This window comes from Enhydra lutris, unplaced genomic scaffold (assembly GCF_002288905.1).
Source record: "Enhydra lutris kenyoni isolate GAN:26980312 unplaced genomic scaffold, ASM228890v2 scaffoldscaffold4, whole genome shotgun sequence".
Classification (NCBI taxonomy): domain Eukaryota; kingdom Metazoa; phylum Chordata; class Mammalia; order Carnivora; family Mustelidae; genus Enhydra; species Enhydra lutris.
This window is the reverse complement of record NW_019154088.1, coordinates 4,154,333-4,179,801: the sequence shown is the minus strand read 5'-3', so window position 1 is coordinate 4,179,801 and position 25,469 is coordinate 4,154,333. Positions and strand designations below refer to the sequence as shown.

The following is a 25,469-nucleotide window of genomic DNA, read 5'->3' as shown; positions in this document are numbered from 1 at the left end:
ACCCACTGAGCCATCCAGGTGCCCCTCTTTTTTTTTTTTTTTTAATTTTAATTTTTTTATTTAAATTTTCCTTTCCTTTTCTTTTCCTTTCCTTTCCTTTACCAAGGCCATTTCCCTTGAAGACTGGCTTACCTCTTACTGAAGTTCACATTTGCAATTACTTAAAAATGTCTTTTCTGAAAGTGATAGTAATCTCTGATGTTTATATGATTAGTGAACTCTACATCTGATTTTTATGAGTCTGCTTATCAGTTATATGTCCATTAAATAACATAACCATATGATTGTCTAAACAAATTCTAATATTTGTTAAGGTAAATTGATTTTTCACTGTGTTAAAAAGATCTCCAAACATAACTAAAAACTATTTAAAAATGTTGACAGTGTTTTTCACCTATTAGACATTTATATGCTTACATTGTTCATGTTTTAAATACACATCCACTCCCACTAATTTGTTCATTCAGTAGATGGAAAGCCTTCCACATGAGGATATGGAGTACTCTTATTTATAAGTCTGTAGATGAGATAGTAAAATGATTACATCATATGAAAAAGACACAAGAGCTAATAATGGGCACCATAGCCTGATAACCTATGACTTGTTTAAAATGGAATGTAATAAATAAGCAGTAAATTTGAATTTGCAGGCTCTTTATAACTTTGCTAGTGATACTGGCCTAAACTCTGACTTTAATGCAAAATCATTTAACTTCGCTGCAGTTGGTTTATCTGTTGTTTAAAATAGGGTTTGTGTACTGGTTTGAATTCAAAGTTAACCTTAAGCCTTTGTTGTTAATGAAAATGACTGACAATTTTTAAATGTGAGCTCACTGGAGGATAAGTGCTAAATAAATTCAAGGTGATAGAATAGTTGCTATCTTAGACTGAAGGTTCCTCAGCTGCAAGGTTAGTACAAGCATGATAATTTTATTAAAAGGTACTGTGAACTTAAGCTAGTGGTGTGAATTACCCTTTTGCAAATTATTAGTGAGAATTTTCATCTAAATATTTTGTTCTTGGGACTGACATAAAATATGCTTTGTATTTTATATTAAATCATATCAGTTTAATAAGGGAAATGATATAATCATAATTAACATTTTATGATGTGCAGCTTTTTCACATGCATATTCTTTTTTTTTTTTTTAAGACTTTATTTATTTGAGAGAGAGAGCATGAGAGGGGAGAGGTCAGAGGGAGAGCAGACTCCCTGCCCAGCAGGGAGCCCTATGTGGGACTCAGTCCTGAGACTCCAGGATCATGACTTGAGCCAAAGGCAGTTGCCCAACCAGCTGAGCTGCCCAGGCACTCCTCACATGTGTATTCTAAAAAAAACATTACTTGGACCCTATCAAACTTTCATTAATCATTTGCTTACATGGTGCTATACATATATAGTTAGTATAAACACTGATAGTAGTCCTTAGATCTTTTATATTTTTAATTTTGAGGTTTTATTTTTGTCAAACTTCTCCTGTATCTGGTTTAAGCATTTAAAAAACTTGTAGAGCTACTTCATCTGGAGAAGTTCAGTCCCCTACTCCCCTGATCAGCCATTCTTTCAACTTTTATTATTTTCTGTGTTCTTTTTATCTGTATCAATAAAGAATGTTAAATTTGCATTTAGGGGTGCCTGGGTGGCACAGTTGGTTAAGTGTCTGTCTTAAGCTCCAGTCATGATCCCAGGGTCCTAGGATTGAGCCATGCTCCCTTCACAGCAGGAAGCCTGCTTCTCCCCACCCCCCGCCACGCCTGCTGCTCCTCCTGCTTATGCATGCTCTCGCTCTCTCTTTGTCAAATAAATAAATAAAATCTTTATAAAATCAACAGCAATCAATCTGCTTTTTCGACATTGTCCTTTGACCCTGTGCCATCCCCAGGGAGACATGCATGCACAGTCATGTGCTCTTTTCTTTCCTTAATATGCCCAGTATGGTTATTTTATAATTTTGCTTTGTGAATAAAATTGCCTTTTAAAAAGCAGAATCTATACATACATTTTTTGTAAGTTAATTTGCATTAGATTTTCAGAGTTGTTTTTCAGAAAGCAGGTTCTTGAAACCATCTTGAGCTGCTCCCACTCTGTTTTGCATATCATGTCTATTATCCTCTGAGTCCACACAGGGATTCGTGAGAAAATGTGGATCTTAGAACTCTTCCTCCTAAGCTTCCACCAGGATGACCTAATTAATACTTGTAATAGGGAAATTCAGCATCAGATAGAGCTAGAGAAGACACCTATCCACATACCTTTAGGTATGTTCAATAAGAAACAGTACAGAATTGAACCTTACCTTTTATCATTGGATGCCCAGTTGAAATTCATGTCAGCTACTTGTCTTAGACAAACAAATACAAGCATAGTTTGGTAAAAATGAGTAGCACAGAAATTACAGTATATGTAAATAATTCATTTAAAAACAGAGTTAATAGGGCACCCTGGCAGGATGGCTGAAATTGAAAAAAAAAATCGTAATGAAATAAATAAAAGATAAAGTTAATTAAGCATAAAGAGTAAATATGCTCCTACCTTCTACCTTCCAAGGAGACAAAATAAGAGTAGAAAACTTCAAAAACACAAAACAGAGGAACTGTAATTTGTATTTAGTGAGATTCTCAAAGAAGGTATTTTACCAATAAGACAAGGAAGAGGATGTCACACTAAGTAACAAACAGAATTAGAAGTGGAGGTGAAGGAAAACATGTTGAGAATAGATCTAAAAGAGAATTGGGCAGATGGGAGAGCAGTAATCATCAAAAAAGAATGAAATTTCTTAATGTTGGAGAAAGACTTGATTTTTTATTATTTTATAAATGTGCAGTGCCTGATGTTACTGGAAGCTGGGATAGTGGAAGGATGCAGGCATCAAACAAGTAAATACACAAATAGAATTACAAATTGTAATGTCCTGTGAGGCAAAAGAAGAGAGTTCTGTGAAATCATGTTTAACCTGGGAGGTCAGAGAAGACATGGATAAAGTGGGTTTTAAGCAGGTACTTTAAGAATGAGGAAGAAGCAGACAAAAAATGAAGAGTGAATGGTATTGTAGAGCGCCTAAGGCCAGAATGGTTTTGCCAGTCCTAAGAAAATGAATTATGTCAACGTGGTTGAAGCTTAATTAGTAAGGAGTAAGGTGGCATTTAAGGGAGGAGAGGAAGATGGGTCAAATTGAATATAGGCCTGATTAATATAGCTATTACAGACCTTGTTCAAGGCTCTTTTTCCTAAGATAATTGGAAGCCAGTGAAGGGTTTGAAACCAGTTGAGCTGATGCCTGTTGTATCAGTGGTTTAGGAGAGGCAAGCCAGGGAGGGGCTAGTAAAAGAGATTTCTGGTAGTAGTCAGAGTGGTATCTTAGAATTTAGTGGTGGTGGTAGAAATGGTGAGAGAGTTCTGAAATAAAATTGCATGCTTTGATGACACATTGAGTGCCAGGGGTAAAACAGTGGTAGATTGTCAAGTGCTGGGTAGGAGTCATAAGGGGAAAAAAAAAATACCCCAAAATACTACCTGGAGTAAGAATACCAATGGAAATGACTTCATATATAATCATAAATTCATTCTTGCTTATGTAGAACTTCATGAACTGAACTGAAAATAACTAAATTGATATTCAATGCAAGAAATGTTATGTAGGATCTCTTCAAGGTAAAATTACGTATTCGGGGGCTTCCCCGAGGTAACAGACTTGAACTAGAAAAGCAGGGGCATCATGATAAAAAAAATCATGAACTTTCTGTTTGAATAATTTGTATGATATTTTTATCTGAAATTATTTGGGGTTTCTTTGGATAGTTGTTATAGTTATGGTGGTAGTTTTTTGGCTTTCAAGCTGTCTTTTTGACAAGCTTTCCTTTTTCTCCATCTCAGTATGACAACATTTTAATGGAAGAGGCTGCTCAGATTCTGGAGATAGAAACTTTTATACCTCTCCTTCTACAGGTAAGAAATGGAGATCTGAGACAAGGAAAGTAGAGTTTGAAGAATTCCGGGGGACAGTGTCAAAAACCTACACAGTTTTGGGGTGCTAATTGTTGTAATTACATATTCTCTTTAACTTCATTATGTTTGCTATTCTATTTTAAGCCTATAAACGTCCTTTAATCTATTCACTGGTTATTTAGTAGTTTGTTTTGTTTCCAGGAGTACTATTTAAAAATTCATAGTTTATCTTTAAGTTTTGAAAAGACTTAGTAATTTTAATCAAAAAAATTACATTGTTATGCCGTCTGGAGGGTAGATGAGCTATTTTTTTCTCTTCCTTTGTTAGAGTTGTTTCTAGACTTGTTTTTGATGTTCACTGAGTACATTGCTTTTCTTTATTTTATGCCTTAATTTTTCTGAGCGAAATGGCGATGTTTAAGAATGTTTTTTATTGTACAATAGTCTTTACTATGGAAGAATTAAAAACAAAATGTGGAATTCCCAGTTTAAGAATAGAAACTGCTTTAATTTATAGATAAATTGGGTTCTAAAAGTTGTTTTATGAGCCAACTTATTTGGGACTTGGAATGTGTTTTATCAGGGTATGTTTCAAGGAATAAGATGTATAAAGTAGCAAATCGAAGTAGTATTGTGGGAAATTAAAGACATAATTTTTACTGCTTTGGAGATTTTCAGTCTGGCTCTTGGCATGATTGTAATATAGAGTATCTACTTTGACATCTGTCCGTTTTAATGCTAGGGTATCTTTTTCTTTCTCTGCACCATTTACCCAATTCTGACCTGAGCCTCCCTTGGCTTGCCCTGCCTGTTAAAGTAGGGTAATTCCATGCTCACCTTCTCAATCCCTCCACCCTCCCTCACCCACTGTCAGTCACAAGGGTGATGGCACCTGTTTGTGGTTCATAAGTCATTCTATAAACTTTCCAGATTCCTCTCTGTGGAACTGGTGAATGAGAATTAGTAAGCCCATAAAGCTGTTTTTTAAATAGCAGGACTCTTGAGCGATTGGTTAGAGACTAACAGGACAATTTATTAATCAGAGTATTTTTGTCATCTCCTCACATTTCATTTCTAGAATCCTCAAGATGGTTTTAGCCGACTGAAACGCTGGATTATGATTGGTGATCATCACCAGTTACCTCCAGTCATTAAGAATATGGCCTTTCAGAAGTATTCAAACATGGAGCAATCTCTTTTCACTCGCTTTGTCCGGGTTGGAGTTCCTACTGTAGATCTTGACGCTCAAGGAAGAGCCAGGGCAAGGTAAAGGAGCCTTAAGTACTCCCTATTTAAGGACCCCCAGCTCCATGACCCAACTGTTTGATAGTATGTTCAGTAGAGACTCTAGAATTCCCTGCTGTCTAGGAACCTGCCATCTACAAATCTGAAAGCACCTGTATTGCCTTGTGCATGGGATGTGAACTGATCGAGTTATTTCCTACACTTAATTCACTGATATTAATTTACGTGAGTTGTAAACCAAAGCTTCTTTTCACTGTCCCTTGCCCTTTTTTCATGTCCCCAGAAGATATACAGTTAGTATCATTTTGAAATCTAAAACAAAAGGTGAACAAGAGAAAAACACACCAGTTCTTACTTATATTAAGTATATAGGCTCTCTCTCATAATTATCTCAAAGTATTCCTCAGTTTATAGACTTCCTGATTTTTTTAATTTAAGGAGTAAGGATAGCATTTACCTCATAAAACAAATAGTTTCATTTCTATAATATCATCAAGTCTGCTGACCTTTGGTTACTTAAAGCAGGAAGACAAGTTTAAAAAGGATTATTACTGGGGTGCCTGGGTGGCTCAGTGGGTTAGAGCCTCTGCCTTTGGCTCGGGTCATGATCTCAGGGTCCTGGGATCGAGCCCCGCATCGGGCTCTCTGCTCAGCAGGGAGCCTGCTTCCTCCTGTCTCTCTGCCACTTCTCTGTGATCTCCGTCTGTCAAATAAATAAATAGAATCTTAAAAAAAGAAAAAAATTTAAAAAAAAATAAAAAAATAAAGGATTATTACTAAAAAGATGAGTGCAAAATAGTTAAACATGAAAATTAAAAGGAAGTACACACCCCCTTAGGAATCCAAATTTTGCATCACTAATATTTCCTGTTTGGGGGGCTATTTATCTTTGGAAAGCTTATGTAACCTCTACAACTGGAGATACAAGAATCTGGGAAATCTACCCCATGTGCAGCTCTTGCCAGAGTTTAGTACGGCAAATGCCGGCTTGCTTTATGACTTCCAGCTCATCAACGTGGAAGATTTTCAAGGAGTGGGAGAGTCTGAACCTAATCCTTACTTTTATCAGGTAAGAAAAACGTAAAACTTCTAAGTTTATTTTGCATTAACTAGCTGAATTACTACCTAAATCAGTCCTGTTGAACCATTTGACTAGCTGCTGAAAAAACAAAATTAAGTTGCCACCTCACACACAACACAAAATTCTGTTTCAGGTAGATTCAAGATATGTACACCAAAGAAGAGAAACTGTAAACACACTAGAAAGAAGAAGATAGTGATTTAATATATAATATATACATATATAGCATATATATATTTATAATAGATAACGTTAGGGTGAGAAAGGTCTTAAGCTCATTACCAAAAGCAGAAAACATAAAGAAGAATGTTGATTGAGACCAAAATTTATTTCCAAAATTTAACAGTGGGTTGAATTCTGAATATATATATACACAACTCCTATAAATCACTTTTTAAAATAACACCCCAACAGAAAAATGCAATAAGGATAAGAATATGCAGTTCACAAAAAAAAGATTTGTAGCAAGTAAAAGTCACTAGACTGTATATTCACCTCTGATAATACTCAGCGTGGAGTAGGTTTAGGGAAATTTTATACTCATGCAATGCTAGAAGGAAAGCAATTTGGTGAACAGATTGTCAGTATGTATTAAAAGCAGTGTCCTCACTCTGAAGAATTTATCCTAAAAAATAAATGGGCAAGTTTTCAAGGACTTATATACTGAAATGTCCATCAGATCTTTTTCTTTTACTGCATATTATTTTAGAAATGAGAAACAACCAAAGTATCTATCAATAGGGTTAATTACATTAGTACCTATTCCATATAATGAATAGGCATTAAGTACAATAACATTATAACTTCATTTACTGACAAGAAAAATGTTTATGCTATATTAAATGAAAAAAAAACTAGGTTGTAAAATATATCATATAGGGTCCTTTTTTTTTTTTTTTAAGATTTACTTATTTATTTATTTGAGAGAGAGAGTGAGGGTGGGGGAGTATGGGCTGCAGAGGGAGAGGGAGAGAGAATCTCAAGCAGACTCCCCCCTGAGCATGGAGCCCAACACAGGGCTTGATCCTATAACCCTGAGATCATGACCCAAGAGGACATCAAGAGTCAGATGCTTAACAGACTGAGGCACCCAAGCGCCCTGTCCAGTTTTATTTTTAAAGAGGTACAGCAAAACATGGAAGTTTATACAGATAATCTACATAAAAAGATCCAGCAGCATATACACCAAAAGGTTGGTTGGTTGATTGTTTTTTTATCTATACTAGTAGAACTAACACTTAAAGGTAGTTTGCTACAGTAGACAGTGGAAAAATTCATACACATGTAGCTGCTTTTCTCTCCTGTCTTCCAAAGAACTAGAAAAGTTAAATGAAAGAGGTAACTCAGGCTGTGAGAGTATCACCAAGAACTAGAATATAAATGATTTTTCTGAAGGCGTTCCTGAATTGTACTTTTGCCTTTAAATGAAAACTAGCTTCTTGTCTTTCTTTTTTGATTCATGTTATGTTTTATATTCTTGTTTTACTTTCTTCTCTCATCAAATGCTTCTAATTTAGTCTCTACTGTACCGGACAGAGCAGCTTTGTGTGCACTTCCGCACTTTCAGATTCAGCTAAGCATGAACATAAGCCAGACCCACCAATTTGAGACCACATCCTCTTCCCACTTAAAGTGGTCTCTCTATAAGGAGAGAACAAACACAAAAAATACTAAGAAGTGTGAGGAAAAAGAAAAAAACATTGCCCCAACATTGAGAGTGCACTGCAGTACGGCTAGATACATACGCTATTAGACTCGATTTTCTACTGGCTTCTTAGTCGGTGACCTTGCTTCTTTGTAGTAGTATTTCTTTTATACCTACAGTTGCAGTACACTGCAGCAGAATGTTACTGATCTGTATTATGACTGTTGTGGACCTAGAAATATTAAGCCTTTAAGTTGGTAACTTTTATTTTATGATGATTCCATATGTTGCTAATACATTATAAGTGTCAAAGAGAAGTAATTACCAGATACTCTTTTTATTTATCAGTGTTAACCTAGGATAGGATTATTCCTTAGTTTTATGAAAGGTGTTCACTTGTCCAAGTTGACTTCACTTCTTGAGGTGTGATAAATGAACAGTTGTGCCACTTATTCTTTCTGCAGAATTGAAAAAGGAAATAAATGCATAATCTTATCATTTTTACATTACAGAATCTTGGAGAAGCAGAATATGTGGTGGCACTTTTTATGTATATGTGTTTACTTGGTTATCCTGCTGATAAGATCAGTATTCTAACAACATATAATGGGCAAAAGCATCTTATTCGTGACATCATCAATAGACGATGTGGAAGCAATCCATTGATTGGAAGACCAAATAAGGTAATTTTGTGAATATGATATGTTCTGTTATTCATCATGTTGGCAAGATAGGAAAATTTTATTTATTATGAGTTATTTATATTGTTCTACTTTGTCTCTTTGCTATCTCCTTTTAAGACATAAGAAAATAAAATAATAGGAGCTATAAATAATTCTCTAGCAGTCCTGTCTGACAGTGTTAATTGGTTTACTATGAACTTCTGTCTCAACTACCACATTGAAGATTTTGTTGATGGTAATCAGAAGTAAATGATCCTGAAACTTTTTGTTGGTAAAATGAAGCATAGTAAAATTACATTATTTATGTACTGTTATAGTAGGATTGTAGCTTTTTAAAATTATGTTTCAAGAGTATAATTTGTACTGTTTTATTGGTGTGTGTGGGAGAGTGTTTTTTCTTGAGAATAAGGGAAGATTGTAGAGTACCTTTGGACCTGAGGATTATTTTTTTATACTTTTATTTTTTGTGTCATATGGAGTAGTATCAAGTAAGATGCTTGATTATATCAATAAAAGGCTGAAAGTTTAGAATAACAACTGTATTACTAATGATGAAATTAAGACTGGTTGTAAACATGCCTGTATAGAAGCTCTTTCACTTTTTCTTGGAAATCATCCAAGAATAGCAGGAAAGTGGGAGGAGGGAAGGACAAATGACATTTTTAGTGAGATGACACAAATCAGAGGACTAAGATCAAGGAGAAAATTAGGAAGAAGAGAATTTAGAGGACCAGTCTTGAAAGTACCAGTGGAAACGCTTTCTGAAGGTGAGTGGCATACTCTGACACACAAGAGCCATGTTCCTGTTACAGAACAGTGGGTGTGAAATTGGGGTGAGCAGGAGCCTTCCTGGTCCCAAACTGGTTCAAAGAAGCGGAGCCGTGCTCCCCCAAAAGCAGACTTGTCTCTACAGTAGCAGAGGCATGTAGCTGGCATGTAGCTAATCTAAGAAACCACTTATTCAGTGATGAAGTAGAAAAAGGAACCTAGCACGAGCTCAATTTATATAGGGAAAAAAGGAGGACATCAGAACATACCGACAAGACATTTGCTTCAAAAACATGTTGGTCTGGAACAGATGAAAACTTTGAATACACATTTGGCTGTGAATTTTAAAATGCTTAATGAAGTAACCATTTCTGTGGGGGAAGGCTACAAAGCAGAGAAATTTAATAACTCAGGAAGAGATGAAATGTGAGCTGGAAGAAAATAAAAACACAGAAATGGAGACAAAGTTGAAAGGAGTACAAGGACATACTGAATACTCCACATAGAAAGTGAAAATGAGAAACTAGTAACTTTGAAATGGAGACGGCTTAAAAGTAGAAGAACCTCAGTATCTGAGTCTTTTTATTTATAACAGAAAAACTTAAATAATGAAGGAAAGTCTCCCCACCCCCCCTCTCGTAACAAGAAGGCAAAAGTGAAATGGTTCCAGGACTGGGTTACAGAGTGACTCCATGATGTATCAAAGACCAAGGTGTTCATTTCATCCTCTTCCTTTGCCGTTCTGAGTGTGTGAGCCCATTTCCCAGACAAGCTCTCCATATGGTCGGGTTGGCAACAGAAATTTCCAGGGATTATATCCCCACATAAGAGCAAAAGACTAAAATCCAAAATATACAAACTCCTGTAACAGTCATTGTTAAATAAAGACAGCCCAATACAGAATTGGCAAACAAATAGTCACTTCGCACAAGAAGACATAGGAATGGCCAATAAGCACATGCAAAGTGCTTACCATCTTTCTTTGTGTCAGGGGAATACAGGTTAAAACTATAAGGAGGTACACTGCACACCAAATAGGTTGGCTAAAGTTGACAAGATTCACAGTGTACCAGTTGTTGGCAAGGATGTGGAGCAATTGGAATCTGAATCTGGAACAATGCTAGTGAATGTGCAGAGTGGTACAGCACCTTTGGAAAACAGCTTGACAGTTTCTCATGAAGTTAACCACACTTACTGTACAGTTCAGCAGTTTCACTCCTAGATATTTATTCAAGAGCCATGAAAACATAATGTCCACAAAAATACTTATACTATGAATTGTAGCTTTATTCAAGATAGCCCCAAACCAAATGCAAACTGCTACAGCCACTGTGGAAAACAGTATGGCGGTTCCTCAAAAAGTTAAAAATAGATCTACTCTATGACCCAGCAAAGAATACAAAAGCACTAATTCAAAGCGGTACACACACCCCTATGTTTATAGCAGCATTATCTACAATAGCCAACTTACGGAAGCAGCTCAAGTGTCCATTGATTGATAAATGAGTAAAGTAGATATGAGATTTGTGTGTGCGTGCATATATATGTGTGTGTGTGTGTGTATATATATATATATATATATATATATATATGCACGCACACACAATGGAATATCATTCAGCCATTTAAAATGAAATCCTGCCATTTGCAACAACATGGATGGAGCTAAAGAGTATAATGCTAAGCAAAATAAGTCAGAGAAAGACAAATTCCATATGATTTCACTGATGTGGAATTTAAAAAATGAAACACAATCAAAGGGACAAAAAGACAAATTAAGAAACACTCAGTTACAGAGAACAAACTGATGGGGAGGAGTATGGCGGGTTGGGTGAACTAGGTGATGCGGATTAAGGAGTACACCCGCCATGACAAGTATCAGGTGATGTGTAGAATTGCTGAATCACTGTACTGTACACCTGAAACTAAAATAACACTGTATGTTGACTACACTGAAATCAAATTTTAAAACAAAAAAGCTCCAACCAGAAACAACCCAAATGACATGAATGGGTAAATGGATAATCAAATGTGGAATATTGTTCATTGGAATACTATTCAACAGGCAAAAGGTATGAACTTCTAATGGACACAACACATGAATTTCAAAAACATGCCAAGTGAAAGAAGCCAAACAAAAAGTATATGATTCAATTTTTAAGGAATTTTAGACTGGCAGAAAGTAATCTATAGTGACAGAAAGCAGATCAGTGTTTGCCCAGGGCTTAGGGATACAGTTTTGACTACAAAGGGGCCTGAGGTAATGGAAATCTTCATTGTGGTGCTTATCTAGGAGCATATATTGTCAGAATTTATCAAAGTAGATACTTCAAGTGAATGCATTTTATTATATGTAAATTATACTTCTGTGAAGTTGATTGAAAAGAAATGCTTTTTAAAATTCCTAAAGGTATGGACCGTGAATAGCTTATGCAGATAAGCACTTTAACTTTTTTTTTGTTGGGTTAGTGAAAAAGAAATAAATGCCTGAGTGCCAATATTAGACTAAAACCTGCATGAACTTTCCTAATTGTATATATAGTTTCAAAGTGAATAAAAAGTGCTATGAAAATTACTTATTTTTTGTGTGTCAGAAGGTGCTATCCATGAGAACTAAGAATATATTAAATAATAAGTGAGCATACTGAGTTATACTGCTGGGCATCAAACTGGGATACCAGGTCCCTGCGTCCAGCGTGTTGGGCAGTCTAGTAGGAGAAGACTGTTTATTCTATAGATCGTAATTTGGTTGTCAGCAGAGGTAAAGATCAGTGCTATAAGTGTAATAACAGGAACATAGCCTAATCTGGTTACTAAGGTTTATTTCATTGTATTCATTAACTGGTTTTCTCAGTTCCAAGTATATGATCATGTTTCCTTTTCATGTTGACTATCTTAATGATAAGATTTTTATTTTTGAAATATTATTTAAATTCTCTCTGTAGAGTTTTATTTATTGTGCTTTTGAAAATATACCTTATTTCCCATTTTTTTCTTCCTAGGTGACAACTGTTGACAGATTCCAAGGTCAACAGAATGATTATATTCTCCTTTCTCTAGTAAGAACCAGGGCAGTGGGCCATCTGAGGTACATAAAGAAAACTTTTAATATTATTGAAATTTATTATCTGCTTCAATTTTGAACTTCTTATTAATTGTTATGGCAGCATTTGGCTTGGCAAGCTTTTTGTTGGAGTATAACAATATCAGATTCTTTGTAGAGTTAACTATTGTCATTGCTTCTGAATTTTTTCAATCTTAAATATTTTAGTACATTTACTTTTTAGTCTTCAGTAACACTCAGCGATAGGATTTTATTATAAAATCTTAGTATCTTATATTTGTCTGAAGCAGTGTCAGAAATTTAAAAAGGTAAGGTGGTAAAAGGAGTCTTCAGAGTACATTTTTCATTGCACAGGATTTCTGACTTTTTTTTCCCTCGCAGTCTTTCAGCTTCACTGTTAGAGGATAAAGGAACCATTTGTTCTCCCCGGATTAAGAACTGTCAAAACAAACAATAATCTATTTTTATCATTTATTGTGATGTATTATGTGCTAGAGATTTATGGGAATAATATCTTCTTATTACAAAGCAGCCGTTTAGTTTTATATAAACCTTCATCTCATACAACTTATTAACAAAACTAATGAGAGTTTGTTTTATTATTTTATTTGGTAGATATAAAGAGAAAAGTCTCTCAGCTCTCTCCAAGCTCTCATAATATTGTCATTAAGTCAAAATCTATTTGGAGCTTAGCCCAGTGATCAAGTTCCATCAAACTGATAACTTTTATGTAAGAGTAAACAAAGATATAATGTTTTGAGAAATTGTTTCAAAACTATTGCATTCTAAAATAGTTTATTTTTGCTTACTTACCAAACATGTATTTGGAGACAAACTTTTCTAAAAAGTATTTCCTTTTCCGCATTAAGATTTATAGCTGCTGTTTGAATGGGGCACATTATGATTTACATAATTAAAATCTCCAAAACTCACAGTATGAATATGTGAATAATGCCTCGTCCCCTCCCCATCTTTTTTCTTACTGTGTCATGCTTTTGCCTTTTTCACACTTAATGACTTGACTTCGTGTTCCATAATTCTAATGTAGCTACTTTAAATCAGTGCATTAGTCATGATTCCCCTCCTCCCCACAAAAACAAAAATGTGAACATAGAGTTTAGTGATAAAGCAGTAACTTTACTTGGTTTAACTAATCACTTGATATTAACTTAATGTTTATTCTGAATTTTAATTTTTAAGATGCTTAACTTTTATTGCCATAGCTTAACAGGGATATTTAGTAGAATAAGTTAAAAAAAAGAAGAAGAAGAAGAAAAGCTGCATACAAATGTTACTAATCTTGAACTGTGCTAATTTTGTTTCCCAAAGGGATGTCCGTCGCTTAGTGGTGGCCATGTCTAGAGCCAGACTTGGACTGTATATCTTCGCAAGAGTATCCCTCTTCCAGAACTGTTTTGAACTAACTCCAGCTTTTAGCCAGCTCACTGCCCGTCCACTTCATTTGCATATTATTCCAACAGAACCTTTCCCAACCAGTAGAAAGGTAAGACTCTTTCTTCATTGTGTAGAGCAGCACTCTCCAGTAGGTGATCCCAGTAGCTAGGAACAGCATTGCGTAGATCATCCCACCAGTGGTTTAGAGCGCTCCCTACACTGTGGAACTGAATTAGATTTTCTGTGTAAAATAATAGTACATGCTAACGTTTATTGAAGACTCACTATGTATCAGGCAATTAGCTCTTCCTTATTAATCCCTTTTTATGTATGAGGAAGCAGGATTAGCAAAGTTAAGTAGTTTGGTCATGCATCTCATAGATGGAGAATCCAAGATTTTAAAACCCAGGCAGTGTGACTCCAGAATCCATGTACTTTACTGCCTCTGTTCAGCTTTTTAGGGAGAACTTAACTAATTGATGACAGAGTAATAAATGGCTTACCTGTTAGAGAACCCTGAAGAAACCTACACTTTGGAGGACATAGGAGGGAACAGCAACAAAGGACCTACTCAGAAGTGCCACTCCCCTCCCTCCTTATCCTTGTACCCTTTCCCTATCTGTCCTCCTTGCTCCCCCTTCCCACCCCCTACCGCAGGCCCTTTAGTTTCTGGTTTATCCTTCCTATATTTCTTTTGCATAAAGAAGCAAATACTTATTTTCTTATATTGTTTTCTTTCTTTCATAAAGGTTAGCATGCTAATCTTTAGGTTATGACTTTGGGGCTTTGCATTTTTAATGCAGTGTGTTTAAATAAAGCTGTTTTTTTTTTTTTAAATTTTTACTTATTTTTTAAATTTCTTTTTAGTGTTCCAGAATTCATTGTTTATGCACCATACCCAGTGCTCCATGCATTACGTGCCCTCCTTAATACCCACCACCAGGCTCACCCAACCTCCCATCCCCCTCCCCTCCAAAACCCTGAGTTAGTTCCTCAGAGTCCACAGTCTCTCACGATTCATCTCCCCCTCCGATTTCCCCCAATAAAGCTGTTTTAAATGTTCACAGTACACTTCTTTCCCTCCCTCTGAAGAAAAAGATGAAGTTATGTGTGTTTGTTTTATAATAAGGCTGAGTACATTTTTTAAAACTTTTTTTTCCTTGGAAGATGCCTCTCTGCAGGAATAGAGGGATAAGGGTGGAATGATATGATGGGGTGGGGCCCTGTGAAGCCTTCAGTGTCAGCCTTCTAGGTCTGGACATGGTCCTGTAGCCCTGTGTTTCTCAATCTTTTGTGGGCTGATTATAACACAAGCAGGTTCCTAACACAAGATCTGAGGCACAGCCTTCTTATGCAGAGGCCGCAGGGACATGTCTGGGGGCACATGGAGGTCAGGGAGTGCCAATGAACAGAAGGCTTGAAAGCCAGTGCTTTACCCGACACCTGGGGTGCTAAGGGCTAGGAGCAGCTCCCTATCTTCTGCTCAAGAGACTGTGTTGGAGGCAGAGAGGGCCACACAGCTAGCGCTGTGTCTCAGAAGAGGCAGCTCCCAGCGGAGCCCCGGGAAAATACGCAAACACACACAGAACTTCCCATGTTGTGAAGGCCGTGTTCCGTAGTTGTAACAGCAGTGCTGTCTTTTCCCACAAGTGTGACCCTCGCAGAAAGTGACTGCTATCAAAAGAATATCTGCCTACATGTAATACTGCCATCCTGCTTAATTCTGAGAAATTCTATTTAATACACTCACTGTTGCTAATGTTATGTGTGCTGATTTGTTACTTTATGGTAAAAGCCCTTTTTCTTGATAGAAGTTTTTTTTACCTTTGTGGTTTTCTGAACTGCGTCTATGGTAAGAAAGGGTGAGACTTTATAAACATCTTATAATGACTATAAATAGGAGATGTGTTCATCTTTATTTGAGGATAGTTTAGGGAGAAGTGCAGATTGTTTACCGTCCTCATTTGCTTTACCACTTTACCTGCGTTGGTGGTTGTCAGAAAGCACTACAGCAGCAGCCCGTCATTCTCTAGCAGACCTACTGAATCCCAGGCCCTGGCAGCTGGCCGCACACCTCCACAAGTGAGCAGTCTGCCCCAGACAGTTCGGAAACATACCACGAAGTTTGGACTTTACTATTTGACCATGCATTTTATTAGTTAAAAAAATCTTTTAAATATCAACCCTTATGACTAACAGTCTGTGTATTAAATAATAGTAATGTTAGCTTATTTTTAAAGAAACGTAAATAGGAAAAATAGTTTTAATGTTTTCCTTCTGAGTAAGCTTGAAAATTGCCTTTGGAGCATACACAGTGTTAGAGACCATGCTTTAGGCCATGTTGACTTTTCTCTCTATTCAAATGATCTTATATCTCTTGCTCTTCCACATGGGTTCCTAGACCCAAACTCCTTATCTTACTTGCCAGCCTGATATTAAAAGGTGGTAACTCTTAGTTCTCTTTGAGTCTCTACCTTTTGCTAAATTTAAATTGAATCTCTTCTCTTTATGAAGTCGTTATTGGGCTCTCACTCACACTGACATCTTAATGTCCTGGTACTGTTCTGAAGTCCTCCAAACCCTAGTAGTGTTGTACGTAAGATGGAGACATGGGCATCTGGAATGTTCACTTTTAGCATATCAACTTTCTCACTGTCCTTAACTTTCTCTTTGCTTTCTAGAATGGAGAGCGACCATCTCACGAAGTACAGGTAATAAAGAACATGCCCCAGATGGCGAACTTTGTATACAACATGTACATGCATTTGATACAGACTACACATCATTATCATCAGGTGAGTTTTGTCAAAATTCATTCTTATTTTTCTTATACAAAGAATCTACTCCTTTGCAGACTACATCTTTAAAGTACTCAATTCCTCATGGGAAACCAGCTAAGCCATCCAAGGTTGTTGTTAATTCATGTAACATCCATTTTTTAAAAACACCTTTGTGTAGATATAATTTGGCCTACAATAAATTCCAAATATTTAAAGCATATAATTTAATATGTTCTGACATATGTAAAATACCTGTGAAACCATCACCACAATCAGGATAGTGAACATACCCATTATCTCCAAAAGTTTCCTCATGCCCCTTGGTAACCTTTCTCATCCTTCACCAGTCCCTTTCCTGACTTCTGCAGGCAACCAAGGATCTTACCCTCAATCTGTAGCCCCTCTTTACTGCCAAATAGTATTCCATTATAGGGACCTACCAGGTGTACCCATTGACCTGTTGATGGACATTTGGGTTCTTTCCACCTTTGGCCGTTACAAAGAAAGCTGCTGTGAATATTCCTGTCCCAGTCTTTGTATGTGGAGCGGGGCGGCGGGGGAGGAGGGGCGCATGGCACACGTAAAATCCCTAGCAGCAGAATGGCTGAAAAATAGAGAATATGTGTTCAATTTTTTAAGAAAGTGCCCACTCATTTTGCTAAGTAGTTGCACCACATTCCCAGCAGCAATGTTTGAGAGCTGTGGTCGCTCCACATCCTCATCCACACGTGTTATGGGTGGCCTTTTTTATTTGGCCATTCTGAACGGGAGGCTAAACATGTGGAGCTGCTCCAGTGTCTGGTTGAGTGTGGACAGAAGCTTCGTGCCCTGCCATGGTTTTGTCTGAAGGCTTGTTCCTCCCCACCCTTCACACATCTCCTTGACTGAGGTTGGCCCTTCAGTTGTGTCAGTCAGTCCTAATCAGCCACTGTTTTTGCAGAAGTGTTACAGCCAATTTATTTGCTAAAAAAAGCTAATACATCTTCATATTATTTTCTTCTCTGAAGATGTAATACTTTGATCTTTGGAGTCAGCAAGACCTAGGCCATTGCCATCAGAGTTATGTTTGTAATATAAAGTGGCCAGCAGTGTTTTAGAGCACTCTGGATTGAACAGCATCTATTAGTAAGATAATGTGAGAGCTTAGCTTTGTAAGCCTGTGTTTTTTTCATCTAAGTTCATAGTGATGTTTTCTTTTTTTCTTTAGACTTTATTACAGCTACCACCTGCTATGGTAGAAGAAGGTGAGGAAGTTCAAAGTCAGGAAACGGAGTTGGAAACAGAAGAGGAGGCCAATCCTGCTCAAACTGACCTATCCAGTCTGAAAGATGCCACCTCCAGTCAAGAATCCTCAGCCTCTCTGAACGAGACCACCTGCAGTCAGACTGAGAGCACCCCCACTCAGACGGGAGCTAGGTGCAATCCAGAAGCCACCCCTGCTGCATCTGTTGTCACTGCTGCTGTGGCAGGACCTATAGCCGTACCAGCAGAGGCACATGCCCCTCAGGATGTCACACTGGCCCCACAGGAGACCAAGTAGCCCAACTGTGGCCTTTCTTGGGGGGACATTGCTTTCATAAAGTCCAACTAAAGCTACTTTCTGTATTTTATATTTGCTTCTGCTCTTTTAGGGTACTAATTTGTGTTTAGTCCTAATTTTTGGTCACCAATCTCAGTGTTTGTCTTCTTGGATATATTTAAAAGAAAATTGTATGTGTGTGAACAACTTCAGTTTAATTTGTTCAGTCAGAAGGACAAATAGTCATTCCTTTGATGTTTTTATAATTGAATGTATCTGTAATTATATCTACATTAAAAGAATTTTCTGTAGAATACTCAAGACATACTTTCTATTTTCAGTGAACTTCTCTAAAGAAAAGGACCGAATACACCAAAATTAGCTCTAAACACCCTTAAGTAAATGTTCAAATTGGGAGGAAGTTGTTTCTTCTCTCATAGTATCAGAGACTCAAGTTGTGTTAACTTTTTTCCTCCCTTTCACATGTATTTTTCTTCCTCAAAGTCTCATTATGTGTTAGAACCACCTAAGATGTCTGTTTATTCTTGGGGCCACTCTAGACTGAATGAATCAGAATCTCGGGGTTAGAGCCCAGGTATCTGTATTTTAGCAGGTGCTCCTGATGTTTGAGTTGCTGGCAGAATGGCATCAAATCAAGCTGTAAGGCTGAGCCAGGATGTGTCATGCAGCTAAGCAAGAAGAAGTTGGCAAATCCATCTGGGCAAGAAGAAAGATCCAGAATCCCGGCAGTGAAAGTCAGTGAACTTAACTCCCCCAGATATCTTATCTTTTTTTTTTTTTTTTTTTAAGATTTTATTTATTTACTTGACAGAGATCACAAGTAGGCAGAGAGGCAGGCAGAGAGAGAGAGAGAGAGGAGGAAGCAGGCTCCCTGCTGCTTAGAGAGCCCGATGTGGGGCTCGATCCCAGGACCCTGAGATCATGACCTGAGCTGAAGGCAGAGGCTTTAACCCACTGAGCCACCCAGGTGCCCCAGATATCTTATCTTATACCCCAGATATCTGCTTATCTTTATAGATAAGCAGCCACAAGGAGACCTTAAGGTAGAATGTGCTCGAGATTTGGGAGGGCAGAGATACTAGGACCTTGCTACTCAAGTGGGGTTTGCAGACCAGAGGTACCAGCATCCACTGAGGCTCGATGAAACTGAAGCAGTTTGCACTGTCCCCCAGACCTCTTAAATCTGAATCTCCTCCTCAGCAAAGTGCCCAGGTGATTTATATGCACTCTGTAGTTTGAGAAGCATTGTTCTCAGATTGTTGTACTGTCCTCAACAGGAATGAGCGAGGGGTACAGTGATGATAAAGTACCGATAAATCACTGATAAAGTTAACAGCGAGTGTGACCAATGTTTTCTGACAGGGGAACCTCTAACTTGCCCGCTTCTCTTCCCCATTTCAGCGTCTGCTAGTGTGGCTGGTGGGGAGCATTTCCCTAAAGTATCCCCACTGGTGCCTCCACCTAAAGGCTTGACCATGTTCGAGGAACCTTGAACGAAGTAGGCAAGCACGGCGCACGGCAGCTGACATGCCTCTGCTCCTGACATTTTGAAAGAATGAGTTCGAAAGGAGATGAAACTGAGAAAGTCAAGTTGATGACACTTTTGACTGACTAGTGTTTGCTCAGCTCTACCAGTCTGTGGTCAAGACGAGTAAGGCTTTCATACTATAAGGTGTGCTACTGCATCAGAACACAGCAGAAGGAAAGTGCATGCCAAGGAAGCGGGACTGGGAATCCTTGGTCTCTTCATTACCAGAGTAAGGATTGAGCCAGATAGTCTGTTACATAATTTCTCTGATGATGAGAATTTGGAAGCAGGTGATGTGGGCATCTGTATGAGGAAGAGCACTCAGAATTATTTTCATCTATGAGTATTCTAGTATCAACCTAAGCGAGAGGGAAAGAAGCCTTATTACTGTGTTTCCTGGAAAAGATGAATTTTTCTCTCTACCCTTTAGAGGATACGAATCATGATACCTGCAACTAAAATAAGCAGTTACTCCGCTTTCTCATTAAGTAAACCATTTTTCCAGACACTATGTATCATTCTGTCTAGGTAGTGACTTGCTTTTTAATTTGCTGTTTGATTTTCTGTCACACTAAAAAGAAAATTTAACCAGAAGTCCTTCACCTTTCTCAAAGAAATTTTAAAAGAGACAATGATGGTGGGACTTGAATTACTTTAAATTGTTTTTTCACAGGAATGGTGAGTGAAACTATGGAATTTTTAAAGAAGCTTAAGAGATCAGTTCTTACTTTAAACAATGAGGAAACTGAGTCAGATAGTCTTAACCAGGGTGGCAACTGTGAAAGGGGGGGTAGAATTCAAGTCTGCAGTCCTAGGACAGTATTTTATTTACTGTTATTTTCAATCAAGCGTACAAGTATGACTGCTTCATAAATTCAAGAGTTTTCTATTGAGATGAGAGACACAGGTACTTCAGCCCTGTGACCATTTCAGATTAGTGTTCTCATTGCCCTCCATCCTGTTTTTCAGATCTGAATATGTCATGATTTTGGAATCTATTTTTAAAAGCAAACCAAGAAGATGTATGCAAGAGAATGAGCATGAAATGAAGCAATTCAAATATTTAGACTTTTTTCCACAAAATGCTGAGTTAAGGAAGTTCATTACCAGCCGTTGAGAATAAATAGCTCCATTGATTTGGGCAAATGAATGAGTTGATCTAAACATTATCAGGTCTCTTGAAGTTAGTGTGATGATAAAAATTGAGATGTTGCACTAGAAAAATGGCATAAATGGGTCATTTGTGCTCCTATATAAATGGAGTTTTTTTATGATCAGGAAACAGCATGCTATTGTAAAACTTGACTTTGGACTCATGCAGACCTGGCTCAAATTTTATCTCATTTGCTCATCAGCATTTAGTTTGACCTTAGATATGTTTTATAACCTTTCTAAGCCCCAGTTTCCTTTCTTCTCAAAATTGGAAAAAGGTCTCTTTGTTAATGAGGGAATGTTTGTGAAAATATCTGGCACCTGGGTGCCCAGTAGATACTAGCCTTTCTCTCTCCATTTTTTTTCCCAAATCCTTGAGACAATATAGGATATTGCCGACCAATCCTCTGACTTGGGTAATTGATTATCTTTGCCCCTATTCCAAGAGCATGGAAGATGATGAAGAAGGGGACACGTGGTAGCAGTTGACAAGGGAAGATCAAGAATCAAGTCTACTTGAGGACGGTCTCTGCTGAAATTAAATTTCTGACAGAACAGGATAACCAGAGGGAAGACACTAGGCACCATCATGTGTCTGATGACATCTGTCAGTTCCAAATCCTGCACTCCCCAACCCCAGATCACATAATTGTTGAATTTAGTTAGCTCTGTGCCTTTGAATGTGCCTTTTCCTTTTTTTTTTTAATTTATTTTTTTAATTTTTTCAGTGTTCCAAGATTCATTATTTACGCACACGCCCAGTGCTCCACGCCATACGTGCCCTCCTTAATACCCACCACCAGGCTCACCCAGTCCCCCACCTCTTCCCCTCCAAAACCCTCAGGTTGTTTCTCAGAGTCCACAGTCTCTCATGGTTCATCTCCCCCTCTGATTTCCCCCAGTTCACTTTTCCTTTCCTTCTCCTAATGTCCTCCGTGTTATTCCTTATGCTCCACAACTAAGCGAAACCATGTGATAATTGACTTTCTCTGCTTGACTTATTTCACTCAGCATAATCTCCTTTAGTCCCGTCCATGTTGATACAAAAGTTGGGTATTCATCCTTTCTGATGGAGGCATAGTACTCCATCGTATATATGGACCATACCTTCTTTATCCATTTGTCTGTTGAAGGGCATCTTGGCTCTTTCCAGTTTGGCGACTGTGGCCATTGTGCCTTTATCTTTTTATCTTGCAGTCTCTCAAATGACATTTTAGAGGTGTTTCTTCAGTTAACATAAGAGTAAAAGGATTTTTTAAAAAGTGACCCTTTTGCACAAGCCAGAAGAGCAGTTAAAGACAAGCAGTGCCTTGCTTCCTGTGAAAAAGGCTTGGCAGTTAGCCTTTGTAATTATGAAGCAATCATGTTAATAGATGTTTAAGAATAATGCAACTGGAGCTGTACTGAGCCAAGGATGGAAATGAACACATGAAACCATTTTTTCTTCATCCATTGGTACTCTTTTAAAAGTGTCCAAGAAGGGGTTTTAATTCAGTAAGATCCAGAAGTTTTGGACACTTTAGTTTTTCTTCCTAGGAACAAACCAGAGTTTAGTCACTGGAGCATTTCTCAGGATGTCGCGTGGTTCATGCTGATGGACATCATGAAAGCTTTATTTAGTCAGTTTGGCTTATACTTATTCAGTGGCTGTTCGAACTTCTGCCCTTACATGCAAGGGTGAGTAATCTCATTACTTCTCAACATACATTACAGGAAAACCCTAGTCTTGAAAAATGCTGAAAAAACATGCTCCATGGCCAAATAAACTTGAGGAACACAATGAATTATTCCTTTTTTGCAGAATCACATCACACTGTTAGTAAACAAAAGGTTCTGAGAACTCCTGCTGGAAAAAAAAATAACTTTGTTTAACCCAGCACTTCCCAAACTTAGTTGACCATAGAACTTTTTTTTAAAGACAATTTTAGGGAACTAACTGCAGGATGGTTTGGGAACCAATATCTTTACCGGGGCAGTTGAACTTTGATTTCCCCTTAGAAAACTATGGGCATTATAATATGCCACCCCGAAATATGCCACTTTGGCATAAGGATTATTTTGACCTAAAGGCGATAGAGAAGCAGCAGATGTAGGAAGAACTCTCTGTCCTCTGCTTCTACCAAAAATCAGGGCATCAATGTCCCTTTGTAAAAGTGACACAAATTTTCATTTGTAAAGGTGTCCCCTCTCTTCTGTACTAGGAAGAGGAAAATAACCCTTATTACCAGAAACAGATGGCACTGAGATGAATCTGCATAAATAAACCTTACTAAAATAACCCTTATTCTCCATCAGTTTGCCCATATATTTACTTTTCCCCAATTTGCCACCTCTATAAGCCCAAGCCCCTTTTTGTTTGCCTATTTGGTTCACATTTTATCACTCTCTGTTAAAACAGTATATAAGCTTCTAAGCCTAACAGTTTCTTTTGGGTTTTTACTTTTCCATTCAGTCTCCATGAAAGTAAAATTTAAAAGATCAATTAAATTTGTATGCTTCTCCTGTTACCCTGTCTTGTCCATTTAATTCACAGGCCCCAGTCACCAACCCTAAAGAGGTAAAGTTTTTCCTCCCCTACACACACATACACACACTCTTAATTTTTTTTCTAATTAACCCAAAGTCTGAAGTAACAGCTGAAGAAGAAACTAGAGGTGAAATGATTGGTACAGAATGTCACATTGTAGTGTAATTTGTTGAGTGTCATATGGTATTAATAGCAACATCCTGAAAATGAAAATGAATAAAAGTTTGATCGATGTACCATAACATTCTTTCATGTGAGCCTCCCAAGAAAAGGTCACTGAGCGTTCTCCATTTGGATTTTAATTTTAGACTCCAGGATTTCACACTAGGCCTTTCTCATTCCTAACCATGCAGTGAAAGAATAGTTCACATTTCCAATATACCTTGTTTTCCCAGCCCTTTAAATATGTGTTTCTTTAAAAAGTTTTAAGTTTCAAGAAAGGAGAAGAATGGGCAAGAAGAGTGGGCCAGAAAAAATAGAAGAATATAAAGGTAAATATAGAAAATGAAGAAAATCCCCCTATCCTAAGAAAGTTTAACAAAAAGGACCCCAAAAGTTACACCTTGTGTCAGACATGTTGAATTCTCTCTTGGTTGATCTCCAGAGATGACTGTCTCCATTATCCCCTTTCTCTCCATCTTTGGCTTACATAATACACACACCTAACACTTAACTCTTCTTGCAGAAAATCTGAGTTCAAGAGCCTCAATGGTAGCCGCTTCTCCTTGGGAGATTCCTGGTTTAATATAAAAAGCTCTTTTGAGAAATTGATTTTACTGACATTTTTCAAAAAATTCAAAATTCTGGATAAGATCTGATTATATAAAATACTATTTTTTTTCTACTTTAGTTCATTGGCTCATTTTGGCCCTTTGGGAAGGGTTTGTTTTTGTTTTTTTTTTTTTTCAGTTGTTCATGAATAAATGTGCCTTCTGTACTATTGTATGCTCATTACCCCTTTGCTTCCAGTCACACCTTTCTGTGTGATTTCTTCTTCTAATTCCAGACTGTCCCAAGAACAGTAATGGAACCGGAGTATACCTAGTTAATTTGCATTTTATTTTTCTGGCTTACTACTTTTCACAGAAATGAATTGAGTTAAAGATACGAAAAAGCTGGAAGATGTCTTTGAAGGTATTTAATTCTTGCAGATTCACTGACTACTGAGGGCCTACTGTGTGACAGGCAACAATGCCAAAAATGACCCATTAATTCATAGGTAAGAGCACGAAGGAATTGGGTGGTTTGCCTAAAACACTACAATTAGTTGAATGGTGACTAAAACCACTCTCCAACTTTCAGGCAAATCCCTTACGATGCTGCTCTTCAAACCTACTTGCTTGAGACAAGTAAAAGGAGTAACACCTACACTCTGCACAGGAGTAAGGCGAGCTTCCTAAAGCATTCCTCTCATGGGGCACCTGGGTGGCTCAGTGGGTTAAGCCTCTATCTTCGGCTCAGGTCATGATCCCAGAGTCCTGGGATCGAGCCCCACATCGGGCTCTCTGCTCAGCAGGGAGCCTGCTTCCCTTACTCTCTCTGCCTGCCTCTCTGTCTACTTGTAATCTCTGTCAAATAAATAAATAAAATCTTAAAAAAAAAAAAAAAAAAGAATTCCTCTCATGGTTAGAGCACCAGAGAGGATACTAGGTTGCCCAAGATCAGGATAGGAGATGAGAGATTGATAGAAAGTATCCTTTGATGTTTATAGTGTTTATACTTACAGGTGAAAGCCAAATTAATACTTGTTTTGTTCTGAAAAAGGTATGAGAAACAGAATGGGAAAGAACTCTGGTAAGCAGTACTTAATTTGTGCCTTTGAGATTCTAAAGCCTAAAGTCTTTGTGAGGGGAGACCCTCTAAATAATCTTTGTTTTTTTCTTTTCAAATTTATATTTAAATCCTAGCTAGTTCACATACAGTGCAATAGTGGGTTCAGGAGTAGAATTGAGTGATTCGCCGCTTACATACAACACCCAGTGCTCATCACAAGTGCCCTTAATGCCCATCAGCCATCTAGCCCATCCCCCGCCCCCTCCCTCCATCAACCCTCAGTTTGTTCTCTGAGAGTCTCTTATGGGTTGCTTGCCTCTCTCTTTTTTAAAGTTTGGGGTT

The 25,469-nt window shown here is 37.6% G+C and overlaps 1 protein-coding gene across 2 annotated transcripts in view; it reads left to right on the top strand.

Moving 5' to 3' along the window:
* The window catches only part of LOC111161105 (aquarius intron-binding spliceosomal factor), a 92,098-nt gene extending 73,651 nt beyond the window's left edge, over positions 1-18,447 (top strand). For both annotated transcript variants that reach the window (XM_022524593.1, XM_022524601.1), the window contains 8 exons: positions 3,875-3,946; positions 5,025-5,212; positions 6,089-6,260; positions 8,430-8,600; positions 12,371-12,456; positions 13,762-13,936; positions 16,509-16,622; positions 17,815-18,447. In XM_022524593.1, coding sequence (XP_022380301.1) covers positions 3,875-3,946; positions 5,025-5,212; positions 6,089-6,260; positions 8,430-8,600; positions 12,371-12,456; positions 13,762-13,936; positions 16,509-16,622; positions 17,815-18,147 — 1,311 coding nt within the window. In that variant the 3' untranslated portion in view covers positions 18,148-18,447. The remainder of the gene's footprint in view (positions 1-3,874; positions 3,947-5,024; positions 5,213-6,088; positions 6,261-8,429; positions 8,601-12,370; positions 12,457-13,761; positions 13,937-16,508; positions 16,623-17,814) is intronic.
* Positions 18,448-25,469: the final 7,022 nt, after the last annotated feature.